This window comes from Thermomyces dupontii (assembly GCF_041956625.1).
Source record: "Thermomyces dupontii strain NRRL 2155 unplaced genomic scaffold VTN31scaffold_4, whole genome shotgun sequence".
Lineage (NCBI taxonomy): Eukaryota > Fungi > Ascomycota > Eurotiomycetes > Eurotiales > Trichocomaceae > Thermomyces > Thermomyces dupontii.
In genome coordinates this window covers 1,405,577-1,426,785 of record NW_027192310.1, presented here as the reverse complement: position 1 = coordinate 1,426,785, position 21,209 = coordinate 1,405,577, and the positions used below count along the sequence as shown (strand labels likewise).

The 21,209-nt window shown below is 55.6% G+C and overlaps 8 protein-coding genes across 8 annotated transcripts; 5 read left to right on the top strand and 3 right to left on the bottom strand.

The window, feature by feature from the left end:
• Positions 1 to 277: 277 nt before the first annotated feature.
• On the top strand, positions 278 to 3,208 carry VTN31DRAFT_5039 (uncharacterized protein; the record flags this gene model as incomplete). The annotated part of the gene is made up of 2 exons (XM_069405494.1): positions 278 to 365; positions 414 to 3,208. 2 exons carry the CDS (start codon positions 278 to 280, stop codon positions 3,206 to 3,208), a joined length of 2,883 nt encoding a protein of 960 aa, XP_069260552.1.
• Positions 3,209 to 3,895: 687 nt separating this feature from the next.
• On the top strand, positions 3,896 to 4,900 carry VTN31DRAFT_5038 (uncharacterized protein; the record flags this gene model as incomplete). Its single annotated transcript, XM_069405493.1, has 4 exons — positions 3,896 to 3,939; positions 3,994 to 4,113; positions 4,209 to 4,433; positions 4,498 to 4,900. The coding sequence occupies 4 exons, from the start codon at positions 3,896 to 3,898 to the stop codon at positions 4,898 to 4,900; spliced, it is 792 nt and encodes a 263-aa protein (XP_069260551.1).
• Positions 4,901 to 5,644: 744 nt separating this feature from the next.
• VTN31DRAFT_5037 (uncharacterized protein) lies at positions 5,645 to 6,256 on the top strand (the record flags this gene model as incomplete). The annotated part of the gene is made up of 1 exon (XM_069405492.1): positions 5,645 to 6,256. The coding sequence occupies one exon, from the start codon at positions 5,645 to 5,647 to the stop codon at positions 6,254 to 6,256; it is 612 nt and encodes a 203-aa protein (XP_069260550.1).
• Positions 6,257 to 6,764: 508 nt separating this feature from the next.
• Positions 6,765 to 8,784, top strand: VTN31DRAFT_5036 (uncharacterized protein; the record flags this gene model as incomplete). The annotated part of the gene is made up of 2 exons (XM_069405491.1): positions 6,765 to 6,812; positions 6,874 to 8,784. The coding sequence occupies 2 exons, from the start codon at positions 6,765 to 6,767 to the stop codon at positions 8,782 to 8,784; spliced, it is 1,959 nt and encodes a 652-aa protein (XP_069260549.1).
• A 334-nt stretch (positions 8,785 to 9,118) lies between these two features.
• Positions 9,119 to 10,533, top strand: VTN31DRAFT_5035 (uncharacterized protein; the record flags this gene model as incomplete). The annotated part of the gene is made up of 3 exons (XM_069405490.1): positions 9,119 to 9,221; positions 9,314 to 9,775; positions 9,833 to 10,533. The coding sequence occupies 3 exons, from the start codon at positions 9,119 to 9,121 to the stop codon at positions 10,531 to 10,533; spliced, it is 1,266 nt and encodes a 421-aa protein (XP_069260548.1).
• Positions 10,534 to 10,864: 331 nt separating this feature from the next.
• VTN31DRAFT_5034 (uncharacterized protein) lies at positions 10,865 to 14,181 on the bottom strand (the record flags this gene model as incomplete). Its single annotated transcript, XM_069405489.1, has 3 exons — positions 10,865 to 11,045; positions 11,124 to 13,004; positions 13,058 to 14,181. 3 exons carry the CDS (start codon positions 14,179 to 14,181, stop codon positions 10,865 to 10,867), a joined length of 3,186 nt encoding a protein of 1,061 aa, XP_069260547.1.
• A 2,324-nt stretch (positions 14,182 to 16,505) lies between these two features.
• Positions 16,506 to 18,785, bottom strand: VTN31DRAFT_5033 (uncharacterized protein; the record flags this gene model as incomplete). Its single annotated transcript, XM_069405488.1, has 1 exon — positions 16,506 to 18,785. One exon carries the CDS (start codon positions 18,783 to 18,785, stop codon positions 16,506 to 16,508), a length of 2,280 nt encoding a protein of 759 aa, XP_069260546.1.
• Positions 18,786 to 19,709: 924 nt separating this feature from the next.
• VTN31DRAFT_5032 (uncharacterized protein) lies at positions 19,710 to 20,900 on the bottom strand (the record flags this gene model as incomplete). Its single annotated transcript, XM_069405487.1, has 3 exons — positions 19,710 to 20,371; positions 20,440 to 20,573; positions 20,632 to 20,900. 3 exons carry the CDS (start codon positions 20,898 to 20,900, stop codon positions 19,710 to 19,712), a joined length of 1,065 nt encoding a protein of 354 aa, XP_069260545.1.
• Positions 20,901 to 21,209: the final 309 nt, after the last annotated feature.

Below are 21,209 nucleotides of genomic sequence, written 5' to 3'. Positions count from 1 at the left end.
CGTGCAAGGAAGAGTGGTTGTACTTACTAGTAGCCATGTTGTAAATGTTGCGGCCTCTTTGAAGAGAGGCCAGAGGTGTGCAATTCAGCTGTTGAAGCTAACCCAATTCAGGTCTAGCTCGTTACCTAACCTATATTAAATCACGTGACTCTTATCGCAGCTCAGATCGTTTGGGCCAACTGTCATCCGCAGCTCTGCTCAAGGTGACTCGAACTCGTGGCCGTGTTGAACACTGTCCAATGCTATCTAGGGCGTCTATCGCTCTGGCATGATTACAATGGCGCGAGTGGGCCCACGGAGCCGGCAGCGGATGCTGCTCGCTCTGTTGACTCTACTAACGTTGACCTGTTTGATAGTACCAAGCTGTATGTTCCTTGTTGTTCGGTGATTGCTGCGATATTGACGATGTGAAGATGCGGTCAAGCATGAGAATTTCAAGACATGCTCTCAATCCGGCTTCTGCAGGCGAAACCGAGCTTATGCTGACCATGCGACGGCGCGGGGAACCGCCTGGACGTCGCCATACGAGCTGGATGCCTCGAGCATTGAATTCAGGGATGGCCGATTGTTGGGTACCGTGCTGAAGACAGTATCGTCGGGTGAGAAGGTCAGGCTACCGCTCACCGTATCATTCCTCGAATCCGGCGTGGCCCGGGTGGTCCTGGACGAGGAGAGGCGGATGAAAGGAGACATCGAGCTGCGGCACAACAGCAAAGTCCGCAAGGAGCGCTACAACGAAGCGGAAAAATACACCATCGTGGGTGGCCTGGACGTGAGCAAGTCGGCCTCTCTGAACCCCGAAACCGAGGCTGGCTTCACCAAGGTGCAATACGGGCCGGGGAACAGCTACCAGGCGGTCATTCGCCATGCTCCCTTTGAGATTTCCTTCCAAAGGGACGGTCAGACTCACGTCAAGCTGAACGAGCGTGGTTTCTTGAATATCGAGCACTGGCGCCCTAAGGTGGACAACTCCGAGGGCGAGAAAGAGGACGAGTCGACGTTCTGGGAGGAGACCTTTGGCGGAAACACTGACTCCAAGCCGCGCGGGCCCGAGAGCGTCGGCATTGATATTTCTTTCCCCGGCTACGAACATGTTTTTGGCATCCCGGAGCATGCGGACTCGCTGTCTCTCCGCGAGACGCGGGGTGGGTCCGGGAACCATGAGGAGCCGTACCGGCTGTATAATAGCGATGTGTTCGAATATGAGCTGCAAAGCCCCATGACGCTTTATGGGTCTATTCCGTTCATGCAGGCGCACCGCAAGAACTCGTCCGTTGCGGTCTTTTGGCTGAACGCGGCAGAGACTTGGGTGGATATCGTCAAGACCAAGCCGTCCACGAACCCACTGGCGCTGGGAGTCAGCAGTCCAAGGACAACACATACGCACTGGTTCTCCGAGACCGGCCTGCTAGATGTCTTCGTGTTCCTTGGGCCAAACCCCGAGACTCTGAGTATGAACTATGCAGAGTTGACCGGCTACACGATTATGCCCCAGCGATTCGCCATTGCCTACCACCAGTGCCGCTGGAACTATGTGACAGACGAGGATGTCAGAGACGTTGACCGCAAATTTGACCGCTACCAGATCCCATATGATGCCATCTGGCTGGACATTGAGTACGCGGATGGGAAGAAGTACTTCACCTGGGACCCTCTGACCTTCCCCGATCCCAAGGGAATGGAGGAGCAGCTTGATGAGTCGGGCCGGAAGCTCGTGGTCATCATCGATCCGCATCTGAAAAACGAGGCTGGCTATTCGATTGTGGAGGAGCTCAAGAGCAAAGATCTGGCCGTCAAGGACAAGCATGGTAACATTTACGACGGCTGGTGCTGGCCGGGGTCCTCTCATTGGGTTGATTGCTTCAATCCGGCTACCCGTGCCTGGTGGGGGGAGCAATTCAAGTACAACAAGTTCGCGGGCAGCGCTCCCAACACTTTTATCTGGAATGACATGAACGAGCCGTCGGTCTTTAACGGACCGGAGACGACCATGCCCAAGGACAACGTCCACTACGGCGGGTGGGAGCACCGTGACCTCCACAATTTGTACGGAATGACGTTGTTCAACGCGACCTTCCAGGGCCTAATCGAGCGGAAGAAGGGCGAAGTGCGTCGCCCATTCGTCCTGACCCGATCCTTCTACGCTGGTTCGCAGCGGTTCGGAGCCACATGGACGGGCGACAACCAAGCCAAGTGGGAGCATCTGGCCGCGTCGCTTCCCATGGTATTGAACCAGGGTATTGCCGGGTATCCTTTTACGGGTGCCGACGTTGGCGGGTTCTTTGGCAACCCGAGCAAGGAGTTGCTAACGCGATGGTACCAGGCGGGGATCTGGTACCCGTTCTTCCGGGCCCATGCCCACATCGAGACGCGGCGACGCGAACCATATTTGGCCGGCGAGCCGTACCTGTCGATTATCACGAAGGCGATCCGGCTCCGGTACCAACTTCTCCCTGCGTGGTACACCGCATTCCGTGAGGCGGCTGTCAGTGGGCTCCCCATCGTGCGGCCGCAGTACTACGTGCACCCGAACGATGAGCACGGCTTCGCGATCGACGACCAACTGTACCTGGGCTCGACGGGTCTCCTAGCCAAACCCGTTGTCACGGAAGGGGCCACGTCGGTCGACATCTACCTGGCGGACGGCGAGAAGTACTTTGACTACTTTGACTACACCGTCTATCAGGGCGCGGGCAAGCGGCACACCGTGGCCGCGCCGCTGGAGAAGATCCCGGTGCTGATGCAGGCAGGGCACATTATCCCGCGGCAGGACCGGCCCCGCCGCAGCAGCGAGCTGATGAAGTGGGATCCATACACGCTGTTGGTTGTGCTCACGGACGCGGGTACGGCCGAGGGCACATTGTACGTTGACGACGGCGAGACCTACGACTTTGAAAAGGGCGCGTACATCCATCGACGCTTCGTCTTCCGCGATTCGGCGCTGACGTCGGAGGACATTGGTGTGTCGGGCGCCAAAACCGCTGAGTATCTCAAGAGGATGGCCGGCGTGCAGGTGGAGAAGATTGTGCTTGTCAACGCGCCGACGGAGTGGCGGGACAAATCCGAGGTGACGGTGATGGAGGACGGGGCGAAGCAAGGGCGTTCGGCGCCGCTGCAGTACACGGTTGGCAGCGCTGGCAAGGCATCGTACGCGGTGGTTAAGATGCCGGGCGTCCACATTGGCCGTTCGTGGCGGATCGAGTTTTAGTTCGAATCGTGTACAAGTAGAGAAATGGACGGTCTGTTTGATTTGCCTGGTTCCAGGGCTCTGTCCTATGTCACAACATAACGCCTTCTGTCTGCAGAACTCGCCTGGTAGTACCTGGAAGTACTCTCAGGAAGAAATCAGGTATTTTCAGTGAGGGAGGTATGGTGAATTTGGAGCTGAGTACGGAGTACCTACTGGACTCGGGGTGAGAGATACTACGCAACGATGAGCTGATGAGGTTCTGGCGCTTTGAAATCCGTGATCTTTGAAGTTGTGAAGAATGCGAGAGGTGCTTGAGTAGTTCGCTATGCACCTGCAGTACATATATGCTGATACAACAATACGCCGCGAGCAACTCTGGCTCCGCCCCGGCGCCAAGCTCCGCCGTCAAGATGAAGCGATTCCCGATTTGGAACTCTTTTTTTCGTGCCCCAAAGCTCCAGCAGCCTCTGGGCCTGGAGACAGCTTTGATTTGATTCTTGAGCAACTTCAGTGGAATCAACGTCCTTCTGCAGTGATTCGAACTCTTCGTTTGATTCAATCTTCTGTTGAAAGACTCCTATCTTTGTCTAATCACTCCGAGTTGACTAGTACCAAGTGCCCTTGAGTACTATCAGACTCTCTCACGCGATCACTTCCGGCGTCGCGCATTGTTTGGAATAGAATAAAACCTGCCGGAACTCAACAATGTGGCTCTATGCGATAATCCTGGAATATGTGGCTCCTTTCATGTATGTTTGTCTGATCCGCGATGATCCGAACGCTAACGCGCATCGATTCCCCAGGCTGATCACGTCACCCATCACCTCGTACGCCGATCAGATCTATAGCATCCACCGGACGAGGAGTTCGGCTGGGTTTTCGCTCGACATTCCCCTCATCATGCTCGTGGCGTCAATACTAAAGTGAGTGCTGCACCCTGGTTTGCGGAATAAGGAAAAGTTCGAGGTTGGACGGTTCCTGAGTATCTCTTCCGGATCTTTGACCTTTGCCTCGATAGGGTCTTTTACTGGTTCGGCGCATACTACTCGGCCGCGCTGTTACTCCAGGCCATCAATATGATCCTCGTGCAGCTGCTTTTGCTCAAGGTGGCCTTGGCCAATCGACCGGCTCCCGGCGTCAAGGAAGGCATTGAGCATGTCCCGTTCAGCGGCCAGCGTGCGGACTCAGCGGCTCTAGGATTCCGACGACCGTATAATTTTTGGCAGTGGAAAAGCGAGAAACCGTGAGTATCGGCCTACGTTGCCGGGCCGTGTGTCCTCTCCGGCTAACCGACTTGGTCTCTATAGGTACTGGCTCTTCCTGGGCTACATGACGGCAACGCTGCTCGCTATCCATGTGTTCCTCCCGGTTATCTCGTGTACGGAGGCCTACATCGACCTCCTCGGCACTGCAGGACTCACCGTCGAAGCGCTGCTGCCTTTGCCGCAGATCATCACCAACCAGCGCGCCCGCTCATGCCGCGGTTTCCGACTGTCTGTGATTGTCGCGTGGCTGCTGGGCGATGCGATGAAGATTTACTATCTTTTCAGCACCAAAGACCTGGTTCCCCTGGGATTCAAGATGTGCGCCACCTTTCAGTCCGTCTGCGACGCCTACCTAGGGGTACAATACTGGATGTTTGAGCATTTGCCACGGCGTCCCGTTCACGGCGCGGAGCGAGGAGACGAGAAGGATATTCGATTAACCTGAGTCTTGAATAGACACATAGTACGAGTATGCGAATGATTGGCGTAGCGATTTGAATTTGTTGCATCATCCTGACTCCGGCACTCCGGCACCCCGCACACCCCGCTCTGCCGGATTTTATCAGATAAGCTGCACCCAGAAGGCTTGAATACTGTAGACACCAAAGGCCAGGGAATCATCCAATTGCTCGAATTCGGACGTCGGCAGTTACAATGGCTTCCAAACCCAAGATCCGCATTGGCTACGTTCCCGGTAGCGTTGAGCTCCAAATCCAATACGCGCGATCCTTGTGGCTAACATGTGAAAAGAACACTACCTGACCCCCCTCCATCTCGCTGTGCGGCTCCCACAAAAAGATGCGCTCCCTTTCGTCATTGAGATCCGCCCGTTTCCCTCCGGCACGGGCCACATGATCACGGCCCTGCGCGGAAACGATATCGATATCGGCATTGGGCTGACGGAGGGTTGGATTGCGGGGCTGACGGGCAAGCAGCAGGTCGGCGAGGGAACGAGCGCTGGCAGTGAGGGAGGATACAAGGTTGTCGGTCAGTGGGTTGAGACGCCGCTGCGATGGGCAATTGTAACGGGGCGCGACCGAGGGGATTTGAAGGGAGTGGAGGATCTGAAGGGGAAGAGGGCGGGGGTTAGTCGCATTGGCAGGTAGGCATACTCTTCCTCCATTTTCCTGGCATAAAGGAAAGAACTGGTCGATGCTGATGGACGCAAAAAACCAGCGGCTCGCACATCATGTCGTTTGTCCTGTCGCAGCGACAAGGCTGGTCACCCGACGACTTGGAACCTGTCGTGCTTGGCCCATTCCCGGCCTTACGCGACGGTGTCAGCGGCAGCGGCTCCTCGGCGAACCACGCGGGCGACCCGGAGCAGACCGCGCACGCTGCCGAGTTCTTCATGTGGGAGCACTTCACAACCAAACCAGAGTTTGATGATCGCACCGCGGAGCAGGCGGGCCGGTCCCACCCGACTCTCAAAAAGATCGGCGAGATCTTCACGCCATGGCCGTCCTGGCTCATCGCCGCGTCGACGACGACTTTCCCACAGCCCGACACTGACGACCGCCTTTCCGCCCTGTTCGGCCTGCTGGACGCGGGCATCGCCGAGTTCAATGCCCAGCCGGACCGTGTCGTTGACCTGCTCGCGTCCGGTGCGTTTGGCTGCCAGTATACGCCCGACGATGCCCGTGAATGGATGGAAACGGTCCGATTCGTCCAGGGTGGCACCCGCGGCCTTTCCCGCGACATTGTCGAGCAGACCGTCGCCGTCCTCAAGGTCGCTGGCGTCATCCCCTCGGACTTGCCAGTGGACCGGGCGGTTGAATTGGTAACTGGCATTTCTCGGTAGGAATAGTAGGCTTGTATCTCCCATGCTGCCATCGACTCTTGTGTATATTACTCTTTGCAGGATATACTCTTCGCGATCACCATTTTCCGGAGTTTATCTAGTCAGCTATTCTCGTTGCATTCGCACCCTGCAATACTACTTGGCACATGGCTGCTACTATGACTCGAATAGCATCGCATAATATTGCTGCAGTGATTTGAACTTGCGATTTCCTTATCCTACCTTTCAGTAGTTGACATCGGCAACTGAAGGACAGGCCGACACTGTCGGCCTAGTCATAATGCCAGTTGGCTGTATGGAGTTAGAATGTTCATCGCCTTGGAAGCCAAGATCACGAGAAAATAGGATGGGCAGCTTCGACGAGTTTCCTTACAGCAATACGGAGTACTCGTACTGCTTCACCCCGCCGGCACTACCACTGAAGCCCCACCCAGCAGCAACTATCATCGAGACAGAGAACTCTGCATGATGAGTTGAAGCACCGGCAAAAGCGCCAAACGAAGCGCAAATGGAGAACGTTGATACTCACGAGCTACGCCCGCCATGTCTCTCTACGGTAGGTCTAGTTGTTCCACATGAATTGGCAAAAAAAAGCGCGTCTAATACGCGTTATTCAGATCCTACCCGACGATAACATCCTTCAACCCAGCGCCCAACAGCTGGAGGAGGTCACAAACAAATGTCGCGAGTACTGGTACCGACTGACGGCCGCTGCAATCCGCCAATACCGTGACGGAGTCCCTCTGGAATGGACCGATCCTCGCCATATGCTTCTGCGAGCTCCCGCAATCCGCGGACCCCTCCGAAAGTTCCTGTCCGGTGCCACCAAAAGGAAGACTTTGTCGGCAAAGGCATTCTCTACTTGGCGGGTGAATGATGGAGGCGCAGATTGTGAGATTAGCGAGAAGGAGAGAAAGGTCAAGGCCATCTTGCAGTTGGGAATCCAGGCGCCAACTACGTGCACGTTTACTGGCGATAGTTTCCGCCAATGGATTGCTACAACGGCAGAATGTAGGGACGCTCCGAACTATCTGGGCATTTTGGCTCTGGGATGGTCGTATATTCTCTCAGCACGCTTGGTCGAGAGTCAAGGAAACGGTGCTGCGATGTCATACACCGATTCGAAGGCCATACGGTGTGACGAGGCCGCGTCTGGGAGCAGTCCGGATGTTATTGTCGATATCGGGAATGCCGATGCCGATGTTGCCCGCTGGTGGTCTGCAATCTTGGCTCGTGAAGGTTGGAAAGCGGTCATCGACAAGACGAAGGACGGAGAGTTCCTAGCTCCCTGGTCGATATCCATCGACGAAAAGCTTTCCTTTGGTGTCAGGTGGCAGGGAAACGACCCATTGCCAGACGTGGCGCCCCTCTCATCCGACAGAGCGTTTGAAGTGCTTGCAGAATTCTCATTGTTACATAACCTGGGCAGTCAATTTCTTGTTGCTCTTGCAGCGGCGCTGACTTTTCCCACGCACAAACACTATAAAACAGAGGTTCGGCTACCTCTTCCAACGCAAACCGGACGGAAAAGCTCCACAACCACATCCGAGAAGATGCCATCACAATGGGCCACGATAAAGGAACATCTCCCTCACTACATTAGCTTGAGTTGCTGCCCTGAACTCGTCATGTCAACTCTGTGCGGGATGTTCTGGGAGCCCGATGTACCTTGCAATCTAGTCGGTCCATGGCTACATCCAATCCTGAACGAAGTGCCCGACGCGGAGACAATAGCGGCTAAGCCAGGATTCTATCATGAAATCGTCGCTATCATTTGCGGCTTTCGTCGACCACAAATCTGCCCCCTTTGGCTGGGAGCGGTCGCCAGCGGACTGACCCCCAGAATTCTTCGCCTGGTGGAGCGCGGCAAGCCACCGCTCAATCTTCTGGCATTCCCATGGACAGGCTGTCCTCAGGGTTTCATGGACATCCCGGGATCAGGTCCGTATGTGCATGGCGATGCATCCGGGGACATGGTCGACAGAGCGGATGTGTGGCGTCTATTACACGTTCTACCCCTGGAAGAGGATGACTATGGTTACCACAACCGACCACTCACACCTTGGATGCCATTCGGCAAAACTAGGAAGGAGTACTGCTCGCTCAATATTTTTTGTCATTTGGGCTGCCCTCGACATCACTTGGAATATCAACACTGGAACTGGAAACTGGATGACGGCTCGGTGGTTGAGGATCCAGGTCTCGCTGAAGCAACCTTGTCAGACACTTTGGTTCCTCTGTTGCCAGAAGAGTCGCTACTTGAAGTTGCCCCGAAGCCAGTCGATCAAAAAGCGTCCCAAGAGGCATCTCAGGATATATTCGGCTGGTTCGTCAACGGTGGGGAGGGAAGTCCCCCGGAGGCTATCTACAAGGATGCATGGATCAAGATCAAAAAGAGCGACGAAGAGAGCAACGAAGAGATGGACTTGGAAGAGAGAGAGATTGCTACTGAAAGTGCTCCAAAGAAGAAGAAGCGGGTCAACCAACTTGAACTGGACGAGTGGTTGGAGACGCTTTCTGATAGTTAGGACTTAGGGCAACCGGCCATGATTAGATTATGTAATGGGTACCTACGGAATAGGACGGAAACGCGCCTAAACTAGATTAGGTATAGTTAATTCCCATTCGCCAATCACAGTTGTCCAATCGGAGAACCCTCTCCAATCTGTCGGGTTTCTTGGCACGTCTTCCACCATCGATCCGGCTTTCTCCGCATGCGGGGTCCTGCTGACTAATTCCTATCACGACATCGTTGTAGCAATTTCTTATGTCCAGTTGTAACTTGCCCACAAGCCGAGGGTGATTCTTGATTCAAGTACAGTGTCGGAGTTTTAGAACACAATTGCCTTGCTCCTCGCCATCATGTCCTCGGCTCTGGGGTCCCAATTGCCCAATCCCGCGCATCTAGATGCCGACTCGATGCTGGCGCGAAGATTCGGCAAGGAGACGGTCAATTACTTTGGAGGTGAGCTCAATCCTGCCAGGACTTTGGGTCAAGCCCGTACGGAGAAGAGGAAGAAGGAGGGAAAACCGGTTGACTACGGACTCTCTTCGCAGGATCCCCCCTGAACCGCCTATCATTCCTCCGCTCCGACCACACGTTCCTCTCCGCAGCCGTCAAGCACCCTTCTACACGCTTCGTGCTATTTCAGGACCTCGCGCCGCTGATCACGCCCGCACGACGGCTCTATCTGGCGAAGCACGCGGAAGTTGAGGCGCTGGTGCCGGCAACCGCATTCGATAAGAGCGAGGAAGAGGCTATCCGGGACTATGACTCGGGAGTCACGCGGCCGGATTTGATTTTTCTGGGCGTTGACGAGCACGCCGCACCTGACGCGCCAGAAGAGCCGCTCCTGGAGTGGAAAACATATCGGGGTCGGCCGTTCTTTGCGCTGGATGTGAGCGAACGGGGCGACGAGACGCAGCGGACGGGGGCAGCGGAGTTGGTCAAGACACTGGAAGCGCAGGGTGTGACGCCGTGGCTGTCGAGACACCATACGGATTTTTCGCCGGATGAAGGTTGGTAAAATATTTCTTTCCTCGACGAATATCCAGAGTAACTGAATCCCTGTGCAGCCGCCATCTTCGCCCAAGGCCGAGCACTCCTTGACTGGAACCGACGCAACACTTTCTGCGGGACCTGTGGGCATCCAACACTAGCGGTCAACGGCGGCACGAAGCGAGCCTGCCCGCCGACGGACGCAGCGCTCGCCGCGCAGAGCAAATCCCCCGAGCGCCCGCCCTGCTCGACGCGCACGACCCTCTCCAACCTCTCCTTCCCCCGCACCGACCCGACCATCATCGTCGCGACGCTCTCCGCGGACGGCCAGCGCGTGCTTCTTGGCCGCGGGCCCCGCTTCCCACCTCACTGGTACTCGACTCTCGCGGGCTTCGTCGAACCCGGCGAATCCGTCGAGGACGCCGTGCGCCGCGAGGTCTGGGAGGAGGCCGGGGTCGGACTCGGCCGCGTCGTCATCCACTCCTCCCAGCCCTGGCCCTACCCGGCAAACCTGATGATCGGCGCCATCGCACAGGTCGCCGACCCGGCCCTCGAGCGGATCTCGCTCGAGCATGACCCGGAGCTCGAGGACGCGCGGTGGTTCCCCGTCGAAGAAGTCCGCAGGGCGCTCGTCACGGGGGCCAGCGCTCTCGGCGAGAAGCCCGGCCCGGATTATGTCGAGGGTTCGCTGCGGTTGCCGCCGCCGACTGCGATTGCGCATCAGTTGATCAAGGCCGCTGTTAGTGGTGCGTATACCAGCGAGAAGGGGAAGATATGATTCCCTTTTGTTTTCCGCCGAATCCATTCGTGTAGTTTTATATTACTGTTTTGAGGATAGATTCATCACCGACAATCAAAGAACATGGTCTTATATCATAGACTGATATTTTATGCTTCTGACATTTTTCTTTTTATTTCTATGTATGTAACAACGCCTCGCCATCGTTCGGTATCCACAATCACTCCCTCACAGCCGTCATCCAAACCCATGCATGCATGCAAATGATCCTTATCCAAAGAATAATAATGACCCATGCTCATATAGACTCATTGTCGTAATGTTCAAAATTCAATAAAATTTAAGCTTTTCATGCGCCCAGTCCGGAAGTTCAGTGTTCACGTTCGGGTCGCATCCGTTTCGACTCCCGCTCGCCGGCCTCCTGCGGATCCGGACCGCCCGTCATGCCGGCCTTGCGTTTCTCTTTCTCCCGCTCGCGCCGCTCGCGTTCGCGTTCTTTGCGCAGAGCCTTGGACTCGAATTCGTGCCAGTCACCTTCGATGTTCTCCAATCTGTTGCATTGTTAGATTATATTCGTGGTGGGACACAGACTAGGGAATAATATAAAAAAAAATGCAGGGATAACTGACTCTATCGGTTGCTGCGGAGCCGGCTCCTCCGTCGTAAAGTAGGCATGCGACAGCACCTCCTCCGCCGTCGGCCGCTTCGCCGGGTCGTATCGGAACATCTGCGCCACGAGGTCCAGCGCCGCCGGACTGAGCACGTCCCGGTACGTGTCCTCGAATATTCGCCTCCGTCGCTCCGTTGGTCCCAAAAAATCGAACCACGGCATGTCCACAATATTCGGCCAGTCGGCCCGCGTCGGGGTCCCGAGAACATGATACAATTTCTCCACCTGGCTGATCTCACCCCCATCACCGGGAAAGACCGCCTTCTTGGTGAACATCTCGATAAACACGCACGCTGCGCTCCACACGTCCACCGCTGGCCCATATTGAGTGTCTCCGAGCAGGAGCTCTGGAGGCCGATACCAGATGGTAATCACCCGGTTCGTGTAGTCAAGCTGTCGACTCTTGGAAAAGAATCGGGCCAACCCAAAGTCCGCAAACTTGAGTAGACCTTGATTGCTAATCAGGATATTAGCAGCCTTGATGTCCCGATGAAGTACCCCTCGATGATGCAGATAATGAAGGCCCTCGAACATTTGCCGGGCGAGATCCTTTTTGTGCGCGGCGGTCAGTGTGAAACTCGGGTGATTGATCAAACCCGTCAGATCGTGCGACAGGTACTCAAAGACCATGAAGCACTCGTTCTTCTCCACCATCACTTCCAGCAGGCTAACCACGTGGCGATTCCGCAGGTGCTGTAGCAACTTGATCTCTCGCACCGCCGTTACCGGGAATCCGTCCTTTTCACCCTCCATGCGTATTCGCTTCAGGGCCACCTGTCTTTGCGTGTATACGTGAACCGCTTTGAACACCTTGCCGTACGTGCCCGCGCCAATGACGGACTCATTTCCAGGCTTTCGGTAGTACACCGAGTCCGATGTCCGGTATTCTTCCGGCAACACCGGTCGCGGCTTGATGCGTTGTGCAATTCTCGGTTTCCTGTCAACGGGAGGACGATCTTCGGGAGAGCGCTCCCGTGGGCGATCAAATCGGGAATCTGGGAGACGGTATTCGCGCCGCGGCTCATCAGGCCGCTCATCGAAGCGACGCTCATCCCTGTGTGGGTCCCGCAAATCTCTGTTATTAATGTCCCGTCGGTCATCTCGGCGTCGATCACGCCGCTCCCGGTCCAGATCTCTGCGACCAGGTCGGAACTCAGGCCTGAACCGTGGTGGTGGTCCCGGTGGTCCCGGTGGTGGTCGACGAGGAGGTGGTTCCACCACAGCCCTAGGTGGTGGTTCACGGGCCTGCATCCGTTGCGCAAGGTCAGGCACCGGCTTGGGCACTGGCGTTGGCGCTGCTTTCGTCTTGAAAGCAAAGCTGAACTTGCCACCTTCCTTGACGGGAGCCGACGATGTAGGCGTAGACGCAGTCGTAGCTATAGCAGTCGTCGCGGTTGTTGTTGTCGTTGTTGTCTCCGTCGCAGGTTGCCGAGTAGTAGGAGGTGGAGGCATCTCCTGAGCACGATCATTATCAGGTATTGACCGCGGCGGCTGCTTCTCTGGGGATGGATCTGCCGCCGGCCGAGTCGGCGTCTGGTCGTCTCCGTCGATACCGGGGGTTCGCTTCCCACTCGATTGTTGGGGTTGATCATCAGGTGTACTTGGTCTAGACTGGGTTGACTTTGGTGGACCTGTGGTACTTTGTGGCTGTCCTCGGTTGCGCGCACCGGGAGCAGTCCATTGCAGGTTACTGAAGTGCCCTCTACCACGCGGTGGCCCACCAAAACCTCCTCGACCCCCGCGGTAGCCTCCGCCACGCGGTGGACCTGCATAGCTCTGTGAACCATGGTGTGGTCCAGAAAAAGGAAAGCCTGCGTGTCGGTAGGGAGGAGAGCGACCGCTAAAGTCGAAGTCAGTGGCACCTCACATTTCACTATTCGATTTGCTACTTACCCACGCTGCGAAATCCTACCACCTCGCGTATTGGAATACGGCGACCCGGGCCGAGAGGTCCCGTGATGAGGGTTCGTGGGGCTGCCAAACTGGGAAGCGGAGTATGAATGACTATTTGTGGTGGAGCGAGGAATATTTCTCTGTAGACTTTGCTCGTCGCTTGTTCGTATGTCACGACTCAGATACGGCTCTGTGGGTCGATTCTCGCCGACCCAGGACTCGCTTCCGGCGTCAAAACTCGAGATTGGCCGGGGTGGAGACGATGATTGAAGGGCGACACTCGCCATTGATGGAGCCGGCTTTGCAGATTCCATAGTAGGGCCGGATTCACGATGCGAAGGGGGTGATCTGGAGCGTGCAGGCTGACGGGATGCGCCCCGAAACTCAGTGTCAGGCTCCCGAGTTGGTGATCGTCTAAAATGCCGAGAGTAGCCCCTTGAGCGATCACTAGGTGAAGGAGAATCTCGTGATCTGGGACGATGATAAGGTCGCACGTCGTCACTCGCCTTGAACGGTTTACCACCACTGGAATCTGCAAACGGCCGATCACCTCGGCGCTTGGTCGCAGAGGATTCTCGATCCCTGCCACGGCTGCTCAGTGACGACCGATGGTGCGAATAGTCGTGGTGATCAGGGGGGTAATCGCGGTGGAATGGCCGAGAAGAGGGACTCCGGGTCCTTCGTCGTTTTGGTGGATGTAGTGGCTCTTCGTCCTGTCGCGGGGATCGTCGTGGACTGAGCGCTGTTGGCGGCGATGACGGCACGTCCCAATCAGTGGGATTGGTACGCAAAGACGACACGGATGGCCTCCGATAGTCACGGGAATGTCTTCCTAAGCTTGGGACACCGTACTCCGAAGGACTTGCAATGGATGACCGGCGTTCGTCCGAGGCTCTGTGGGCAGGCGGAGGACTAGACTGAGGAGATCGAAACCGGGAGTCTTGTCTGTTGCTCGTCTTCAGATGACGATGCTCTTTATCAAGAGGTCGGGGCCTGCCGGGTTCACGGCCCCAGCCTCGCTCTCGACGTGAGAAATATGAATTGCGAGGCCGTTCAGCACCCCGAGCCTCTTCAGCTGTACTCCACTTGTCTCTCGCGAGCGGGCTGCCTGGAGATCCGGCCATGTAACCTCCTTTGAAAGCCAGGTTGCATGTGCTGGGTGAAGAACACGCTCTAGGCGTAGAAGACAAGTCGGGTGGCGGTCGAGCAATGTGCGTGCGGCCACGCCGTCATCGGGCCAAGTGTGTCCGGCAAAAGGGAAGCAAAAGAGCAATGCAAAGGATACCTATGAACTTCTGCCTCGGCCGAATTTCCTTTACCCTTTCGGCTGGGCTTGGGATGCCGGTCCGCTCGATTTGATGCAGGATTAGCGCTTGCAATGGCAGGGGCCGATGTTTTTCCGGTCCGGGCTTGGCGCACTGTCCTGCTTCCTGAGGCATCAATTGGACATGAAGACTTTTGAGGACCCTGTCAGGCTGTGGTCGACCATATAAGATACCGCGACGGGTGGCATACGTTCGTAGAGGATGGGGAGATACGCACCTCTCTCTCATCCAACTCAGACATACAGCACAACATTTGCCCACCGTCCGGGGACTTTCTTACAGCGACAGCCCAGTGCAGCTGCCTGAAGGATAGGCTTCTACCGCCTTCTCAAGAAATCTCTACGCGCTGCGAGAAAAGGGGAAAGGAGAATACCAGCATCACACACGATGCTCCAGAGGAGGGGAGACCTGTGCTGCTGTAGCCGACATTGCTGCAATGACCAGGTACGGAGTGCCCCTCATCCCAATTGGGATGGCACTCCGACGACCTCGCCCATCCCTTCCACAATTGCTGTCCATAGTAATGCCGAGTCCTGGTAGCTGATCGATCATTTCGTTCTCGAGTTCGAGTCCGGGATGGTTCGAATAGTCCGTGATGGGAAGTAGCCAGCCGCACGCGTCGGCATGTATTCCTGGATCCCGAGTTCGCGATGTGCTATCTACGGAAGGCGAATGCAGAGGAGAGGTGCTTTGAGCCGACATCCGTAGCGTCAGTTATCACGCAAGGCCCGACGTCATGGTCGAGCTATGGTCTGTTGACGACCAACCCCCCCGCTCGGACCCGTCGTTGGTGAAAAGGGCGATGGTAAAGTACGTGAGGAAACTTTCGAAGTGCGGCATGAGTATTGCCGCATGGACGGAAAAGTCGGCCACAGTCTTCAAATGCACCAATACCGCCGCGAGATATCATAGGAGACGCACATGTCGACATCGGTCACCCAGAAAACAATAACAAACGCCGTCGACAGTGGCTGAATGATTGGTGTTTACTGCTGCGGCACTGAGGCTGGACAGCACAACGGCTCTCCAACCAACTTAACTGTCGCACAATGCTGCGATGGCCGGAGTCTCAACATCAAGGAGTATCGTAAGCGCTCAGCCCATGACCATCACACTTCCGCGGCAAAAGCCGCCAGATAGGACAACCAATCCAAAGATAATAACAAAAATCCTAGGATGCTGCCAGGAGGCAGCGCAAGTTTGAAACCAGCGAGGTCGACCGGCCAAAGCTGGCCAAACACCGGGGCTACAGGCATGTTTCCAGGACCGAACACCAACTCCGGGATTCACGTCAAGGAGTACTTTTGAATCCTCGATAGAAAGCACCAGCCATCGTCATGGAAAATGAGTCACTCATCACAACATGCCAGTGATGCGACCAAAGTGTGCCGTAGACCAAGTACATGGGCGCTGGATGCGTTGCATCGCCGACCGGCGTCTGAGGGTGCGCCGTCGTCGGAAAAAAAGCTGCTAAATGACGACCTCAGGGGAGGCACGCCGCTGGAGAGTCAGTAGTCGGATAATAGTCGACATCTGACGGGCTTTTGGCGATACAGATGAAGCTGACGTGAGAGGGAATTTCAGTTGATGTCGCTGAGGCCTTTGAACGAGGTGACTGGCTTGGCAAGTCATGTGAAGTTACTGCCTCAGGCAACAACGAACCTATCACACGCTTACTGATAGGAATATGTTGGATGTAGTGCTTAGTCAGCACTCGCTTAGGCTTGTCCAGCTCTTGTGCAGTCCACCATTCGGGGGCTTTATTCTCTTGGTGGTTCTCTACATGTATCTAGGTCATTAGTCATCCATAGATTCATACATTCATTCGGACGTCTAGTTCCACAGAATACTATTTCTCCAAGGAAGTGTGCAGTTAGAAACCACCCTTCAATTCGTGCTAACTCACTACCTGGCTGACGGCATCTAAATAAACTGGCAAACACATGAACTCTCCTGGCTTTCCTTCTACCGGTACTGCTGCAAAAAACACGATCAACAAACATTGTCCATCAACTCCCATCGCCCAGCACATTCGCCGCTCTTCCGCAGTCAAGAACTCCATAAAGTACACGGTGCTCTTCTGATGAGTGATAATTGCTCATGATGCTCATTTCTTCGACCGTCTACCACAAGTTGTTGCGCCACACATAGTCGAAGAACTCATACTGCATGTCCTGGCCGCGCCTATGACATTCCATCAACACCAACTCGTCGGGAGGCATCAGCCGGACCCTGCTCCCCGTCCTCCCATAGTACTCGTACTGCAGCTGTCCGACCTCATTTGCTGGAACGCCAAAGGCCGGCTGAGGGGGACGGTCAGGGTACGTACGCGGAGCCCAGCGGACACACGCCTGCATCACTTCCAGCGGGGTACGCAATGCGCGCCTCTCCAAGGCATCATTCAGCAGATTGAAGCTAGGCTGTCCGATCAACATTCTCTGCAGATATGGCTGTCCGCCGTGACTTTCCGGGGGTGTGAAGAACATCTCAAGCCGCATGAAGAAGAGAACCGCGAGGAAGAGATCGTCTCTCGTCCAGATCTGTATGTTCTGGATGATCCCAATACGATGCATGTTGTCTGGGATATCCATGAGGAACCAGATTTTCTTGACGGTGGTGATACAGCGGTCTGGAAGATAGAGTCCCCCTTGCCTGATCCTGCTGACGATGTTCCGTGCGATCTGCTCTCGTTCACACACCATGCGCAGCCAGCCGAATGAAGGTACAAGAGGCCCTTGTCCGTTCCCCGCCGGATGTTTGATGCAGAGGCTCTTGTAACACATGTACGGGAAGATGAATGGCGAGTCGGGTGCATGGCGCATCGCCTGGGCCAGGATGATTCTTGGATACTCCAGGTTGATCGCCCTGTGAAAGGTTCTCGAGGTCGTGTACAGGGCGAAGAGGCTATCCACGTCGAGAAACTTGGCTAGCTTGAGGGCCAGTTCGGGATGGTTGATCATTGCCTGCAGGATGCTGAACTCTCTGGGCTGATCGCGAGCGGGCTGCGCATTGTTTGTTCTCATGCGCTTGTTGGGCCGCTCTGCCCGATTCGCCGCTCGTCTTGCCTCATACTGCTGAACGGAGGCGGCCAGGAGCTCCTGTTCCGCCTGCCTCATGTCCAACGGGCGCTTTGCTCCGGTGGCACTTCTGTTACTGGGACCGGATGTGCTCACCAACTGCCCTGGCATGCTTTGGAAGTTCGGAGAAGACGAGATGGCCGTGGTGCCTGCACGTACTCGCTGAGGGCCCAGATCCGCGAACTGAGGAAGAAGCAGCCTTCTGGCGTTCCCCGACGAACTGACTGCTCCATTTCCAGCACTCAGTCCGGTCACAGGCTGCCCCGGAAAGCCCTGAGAGTTCAAAGACAATGGTGCCCTCGCGGCAGCCGTGGTGTTCGGATGTACATGCTGGGGTTGATGAGATCTACTGTTGTCCGCTGCTCTGGTCGCCTCTCTGTTCTGACGACTGGATCCGGTCATTGCCTGCCTGGACCTGCGCTGGCGACCCGAAGAAGGCATGGTCCTGGCAGCTGCGCTGACCTGATCCGCAGTGTGGAGATGCGGCCGACTGACGCTCGCAAAGTTGTTCCCAGGCTGAGGCCTGCCCACCATCTGCGTCGACATGTTCTGGTTGTTGGGGAATGCTGGCCCAAAGGCAGCAGCAGTGCTGGCAAACCCCACACCCTGAGGAACAGATCTACTCATGTTCTCGAAGACACTGACACTGTGGCCAGGATTAAGTCTGCTCATGCTCATGTGTCCGCCGGCCATGCTCTGGATGCTCATGAATGGCGCTCCTGGCGCAGCTGTAATGTTCAGGCCAGCAATTGGCGGAATAGTTCCTCCGGTGTTCTGTGCTAACCCAGCAGGGCTCCAATATGCATGAATTGGCTCAGCTAAACCGCTAGTAGGTACCTGGGCTCTGCTACTGTCCGCTAAATTCCTGGTCACAAACTGCTGCGTGGGCGTGCTCTGAGAGTGTGAAAATGGCATCCTGGGGCCAGCTCTGAGATCCAGGTAGGCAAGCTCAGGGATCAAATCCGTAATGCGTGGGAGAGTTGGTCTGGGGCCCTCCATTGGCCTGGCAACATTGCTGCTTGTTTGCACTAACCCGGCAGGATTGGTGAAGGTCTGAGCGCTGTTTTGGCTTGGTACCAGCGTTGTGATTGGAGCCACAGCTGGATGGCCAGTGGGCAAGCGGCTTCCAGTCCCAACCTGGTACTGGCCGGCACCTAGACCACTCGTCACCAGCGAGTGGCTAGGCTGCCCGAAGTAGGTGCTCACGCCAGGACCAACATCCCTAGCGGGCTGGTCAGTTCTTTGCGTGTTACGTTGCCTCCTCCTCCTGGGGTCTGGAGGAGGTGACTGCTGGCCCCGCCTCCTGGCGTATTTGACCCGTGCCATTGCTCCCTGAGGACGCGGGTCAGTAGCCGTCAAAGTACTACTGGCTGGTCAACTTACCTTAGTGTGCTTGTTGACGCGGGAACAACGTTATACGACGGCTAGCAGCTGAAACGCCGTTGCTGTCAGTGGCTGTCGCGTGACGTGAGGTGAGTAGGATGATGTGTGTGAGCTGTGATGCGAGAAGGTTGAGATTGCTCTGCTAAAGTCCTTCAAGCTGAAAAGGAGAGAGAGGAGAAGAAGCCCTAGGAATAAAGAGGAGGAAAGAAGAAAACCACTGGCCGAAGAAACACGTCTGCTTAAATACTTGTTGTGAACCAGAACAGTTTCACCAACTTGTTACTGTAGTTACTCTTCTTCACGGACAGAAACCAGAACGATGGCAATGATGGTAGCACATCCCCAGCAACAAGAGACAAGCAAACGGTGCCAGATGCCACCGTATTGCTGTCTGCCAAAACGACTCCGACGGCCATTGGCTCGTCAGTCTCAGCAGTGGAGGGTTTGGTTTCGTGAACTGTTTCGTGAACCCGTGGGAGCTCGTGGATTTCTGTATTCGGTCAAGGGAGATGTTCTATCAGGAAATGTGGACTCTGCGTTCGTGTCTATAGAGATGTTTTCATATTCACAAGGTCACAAAATCTATCGTCAGGTTGAGCAGATTTTTCCTTCCTAGGAAGGTGAACAGGTTGCTGTTGAACCGCATGGCAGGGAGAAGATGTGAAGGGATGTGAAGGGTATGCACGCATATCGTGAACGCGAGTTGAGTCGTGAGTGGTCGTCAGGGTGATGTTGTGTGGGAGAAACTGAGACGGTAGAAAAAAACAAAATCAAAATACCACCAGCCCTGTTTGAAGGCCCCCAGCAACGCCAGTGAGTATATACAGCGTCAAAGTGCCATATTAGTGGAAATAACCTTCAAGCTAGTCACCGTCTATTGAGAAGTGTCAGGAACTCCTCGCGGGTCTTTGCACTCGACCGCATGCATCCCAGCATGCAGCTGGTCGTGGTCGTGCTGCTGGTCTTTTGTACGCCACGCATGACCATACACAGATGGGAGGACTCCATGACCACGCCGACCCCACGTGGCTTCAGGACTTCCTTGATGGCCAATGCCACCTGCTTGGTCAGTCGCTCCTGGACCTGTAGTCGGCGAGAGAACATCTCCGCCAGACGGGCAAGTTTTGAAAGCCCCAGGACTCGGCGGTCAGGGATATAGCCAATGTGCATCCGCGGGTGAGTCAGTTTTGGTTGGCATGCCAGCAAAGAGCGCGGAAATCTCACCTTTCCAGTGAACGGGACCATGTGATGCTCACAGAGCGAAAATACCTCAATATCCTTCACAATTACAAGTTCATCATGATCCTCATGAAACACTGCCCCGTTGACCAGATCTCGGACGTTCTCCTCATACCCCTTGGTAAAGAAAAGCATGGCCCGCGCGTATCGCTCTGGGGTCTCACGCAGCCCTTCCCGGTTTGGGTCCTCGCCGATGCACTCAAGGATGGTCCGTACAGCTCCCGCCAGCTTCTTGACGCGTTCTTCCGTTTGCTCCGGAGTCGACTCGAGCCGTTCTCGGGTTCCAGGACCTAATGATTAGGGAGCGCCACATTAATATCGACCCACCCAGCATCGGGAAACGTGCTCAAAAACTAACATGGCCAACTGAGCCCATCAAAATCGATGGGCGGAACCATGGTGTAGGGACTTGCTGGTCTGCTGACAGTGGATGGCGGTGTAAGAGGAGCGCCCTGGTCGCGGGGATCGCGCGGGGGGTCATTCAACGAGGGTCTGCGCAAGTGTAAGTTTACCTGCGAAAACGAAGTGGACAGGACGAGAAGACACATACCTGGAAGACCGCGTCGCCGAGTCGGCATGAACCGGAACGACCGCATTCTGATTACTGCTATGATGATCTGTCTGATGATCTGTCTCCGCACTGAGATCGACAGAGCCGCGGAAAGAAGCCCGGATCGAGGCGTTCAGGCTGTCCCGCTCACGCGCAGACGCACTGGCCGCAGAGGATGACGGACGCAACGGGGAGCTACCATTGACAACATGCGATGGTACCGCCGATATAGGCGTTTGGTCTGGAGGGGCAGGGGGAGCTGAGCTCATGACTGTTGCTCGCACCGGGGCATGGATCGGATGCATAAATTTATCGAGTGCACACGCGAAAATGGAGGCGGTTTTTCTTTTCGAGAAAACCACCGGGGTGGCACTCAATGCTTAAGAATCAGGGAAAATTCCACCGCGCCCGCCGTAGTCCGTTTCTTTCGCCGTAGACTTTTTTCCAACGGCTTGACGCGATCACCATCGATAAGCCCCGGTGCCGACCGATCACTGGAGCAGAAACCAATCAGAGTGAAGGAACTATTCCGTATCTGGTTAGCTTGGATGTTTCCAAAAGTGGCTAGATAAGGCGAT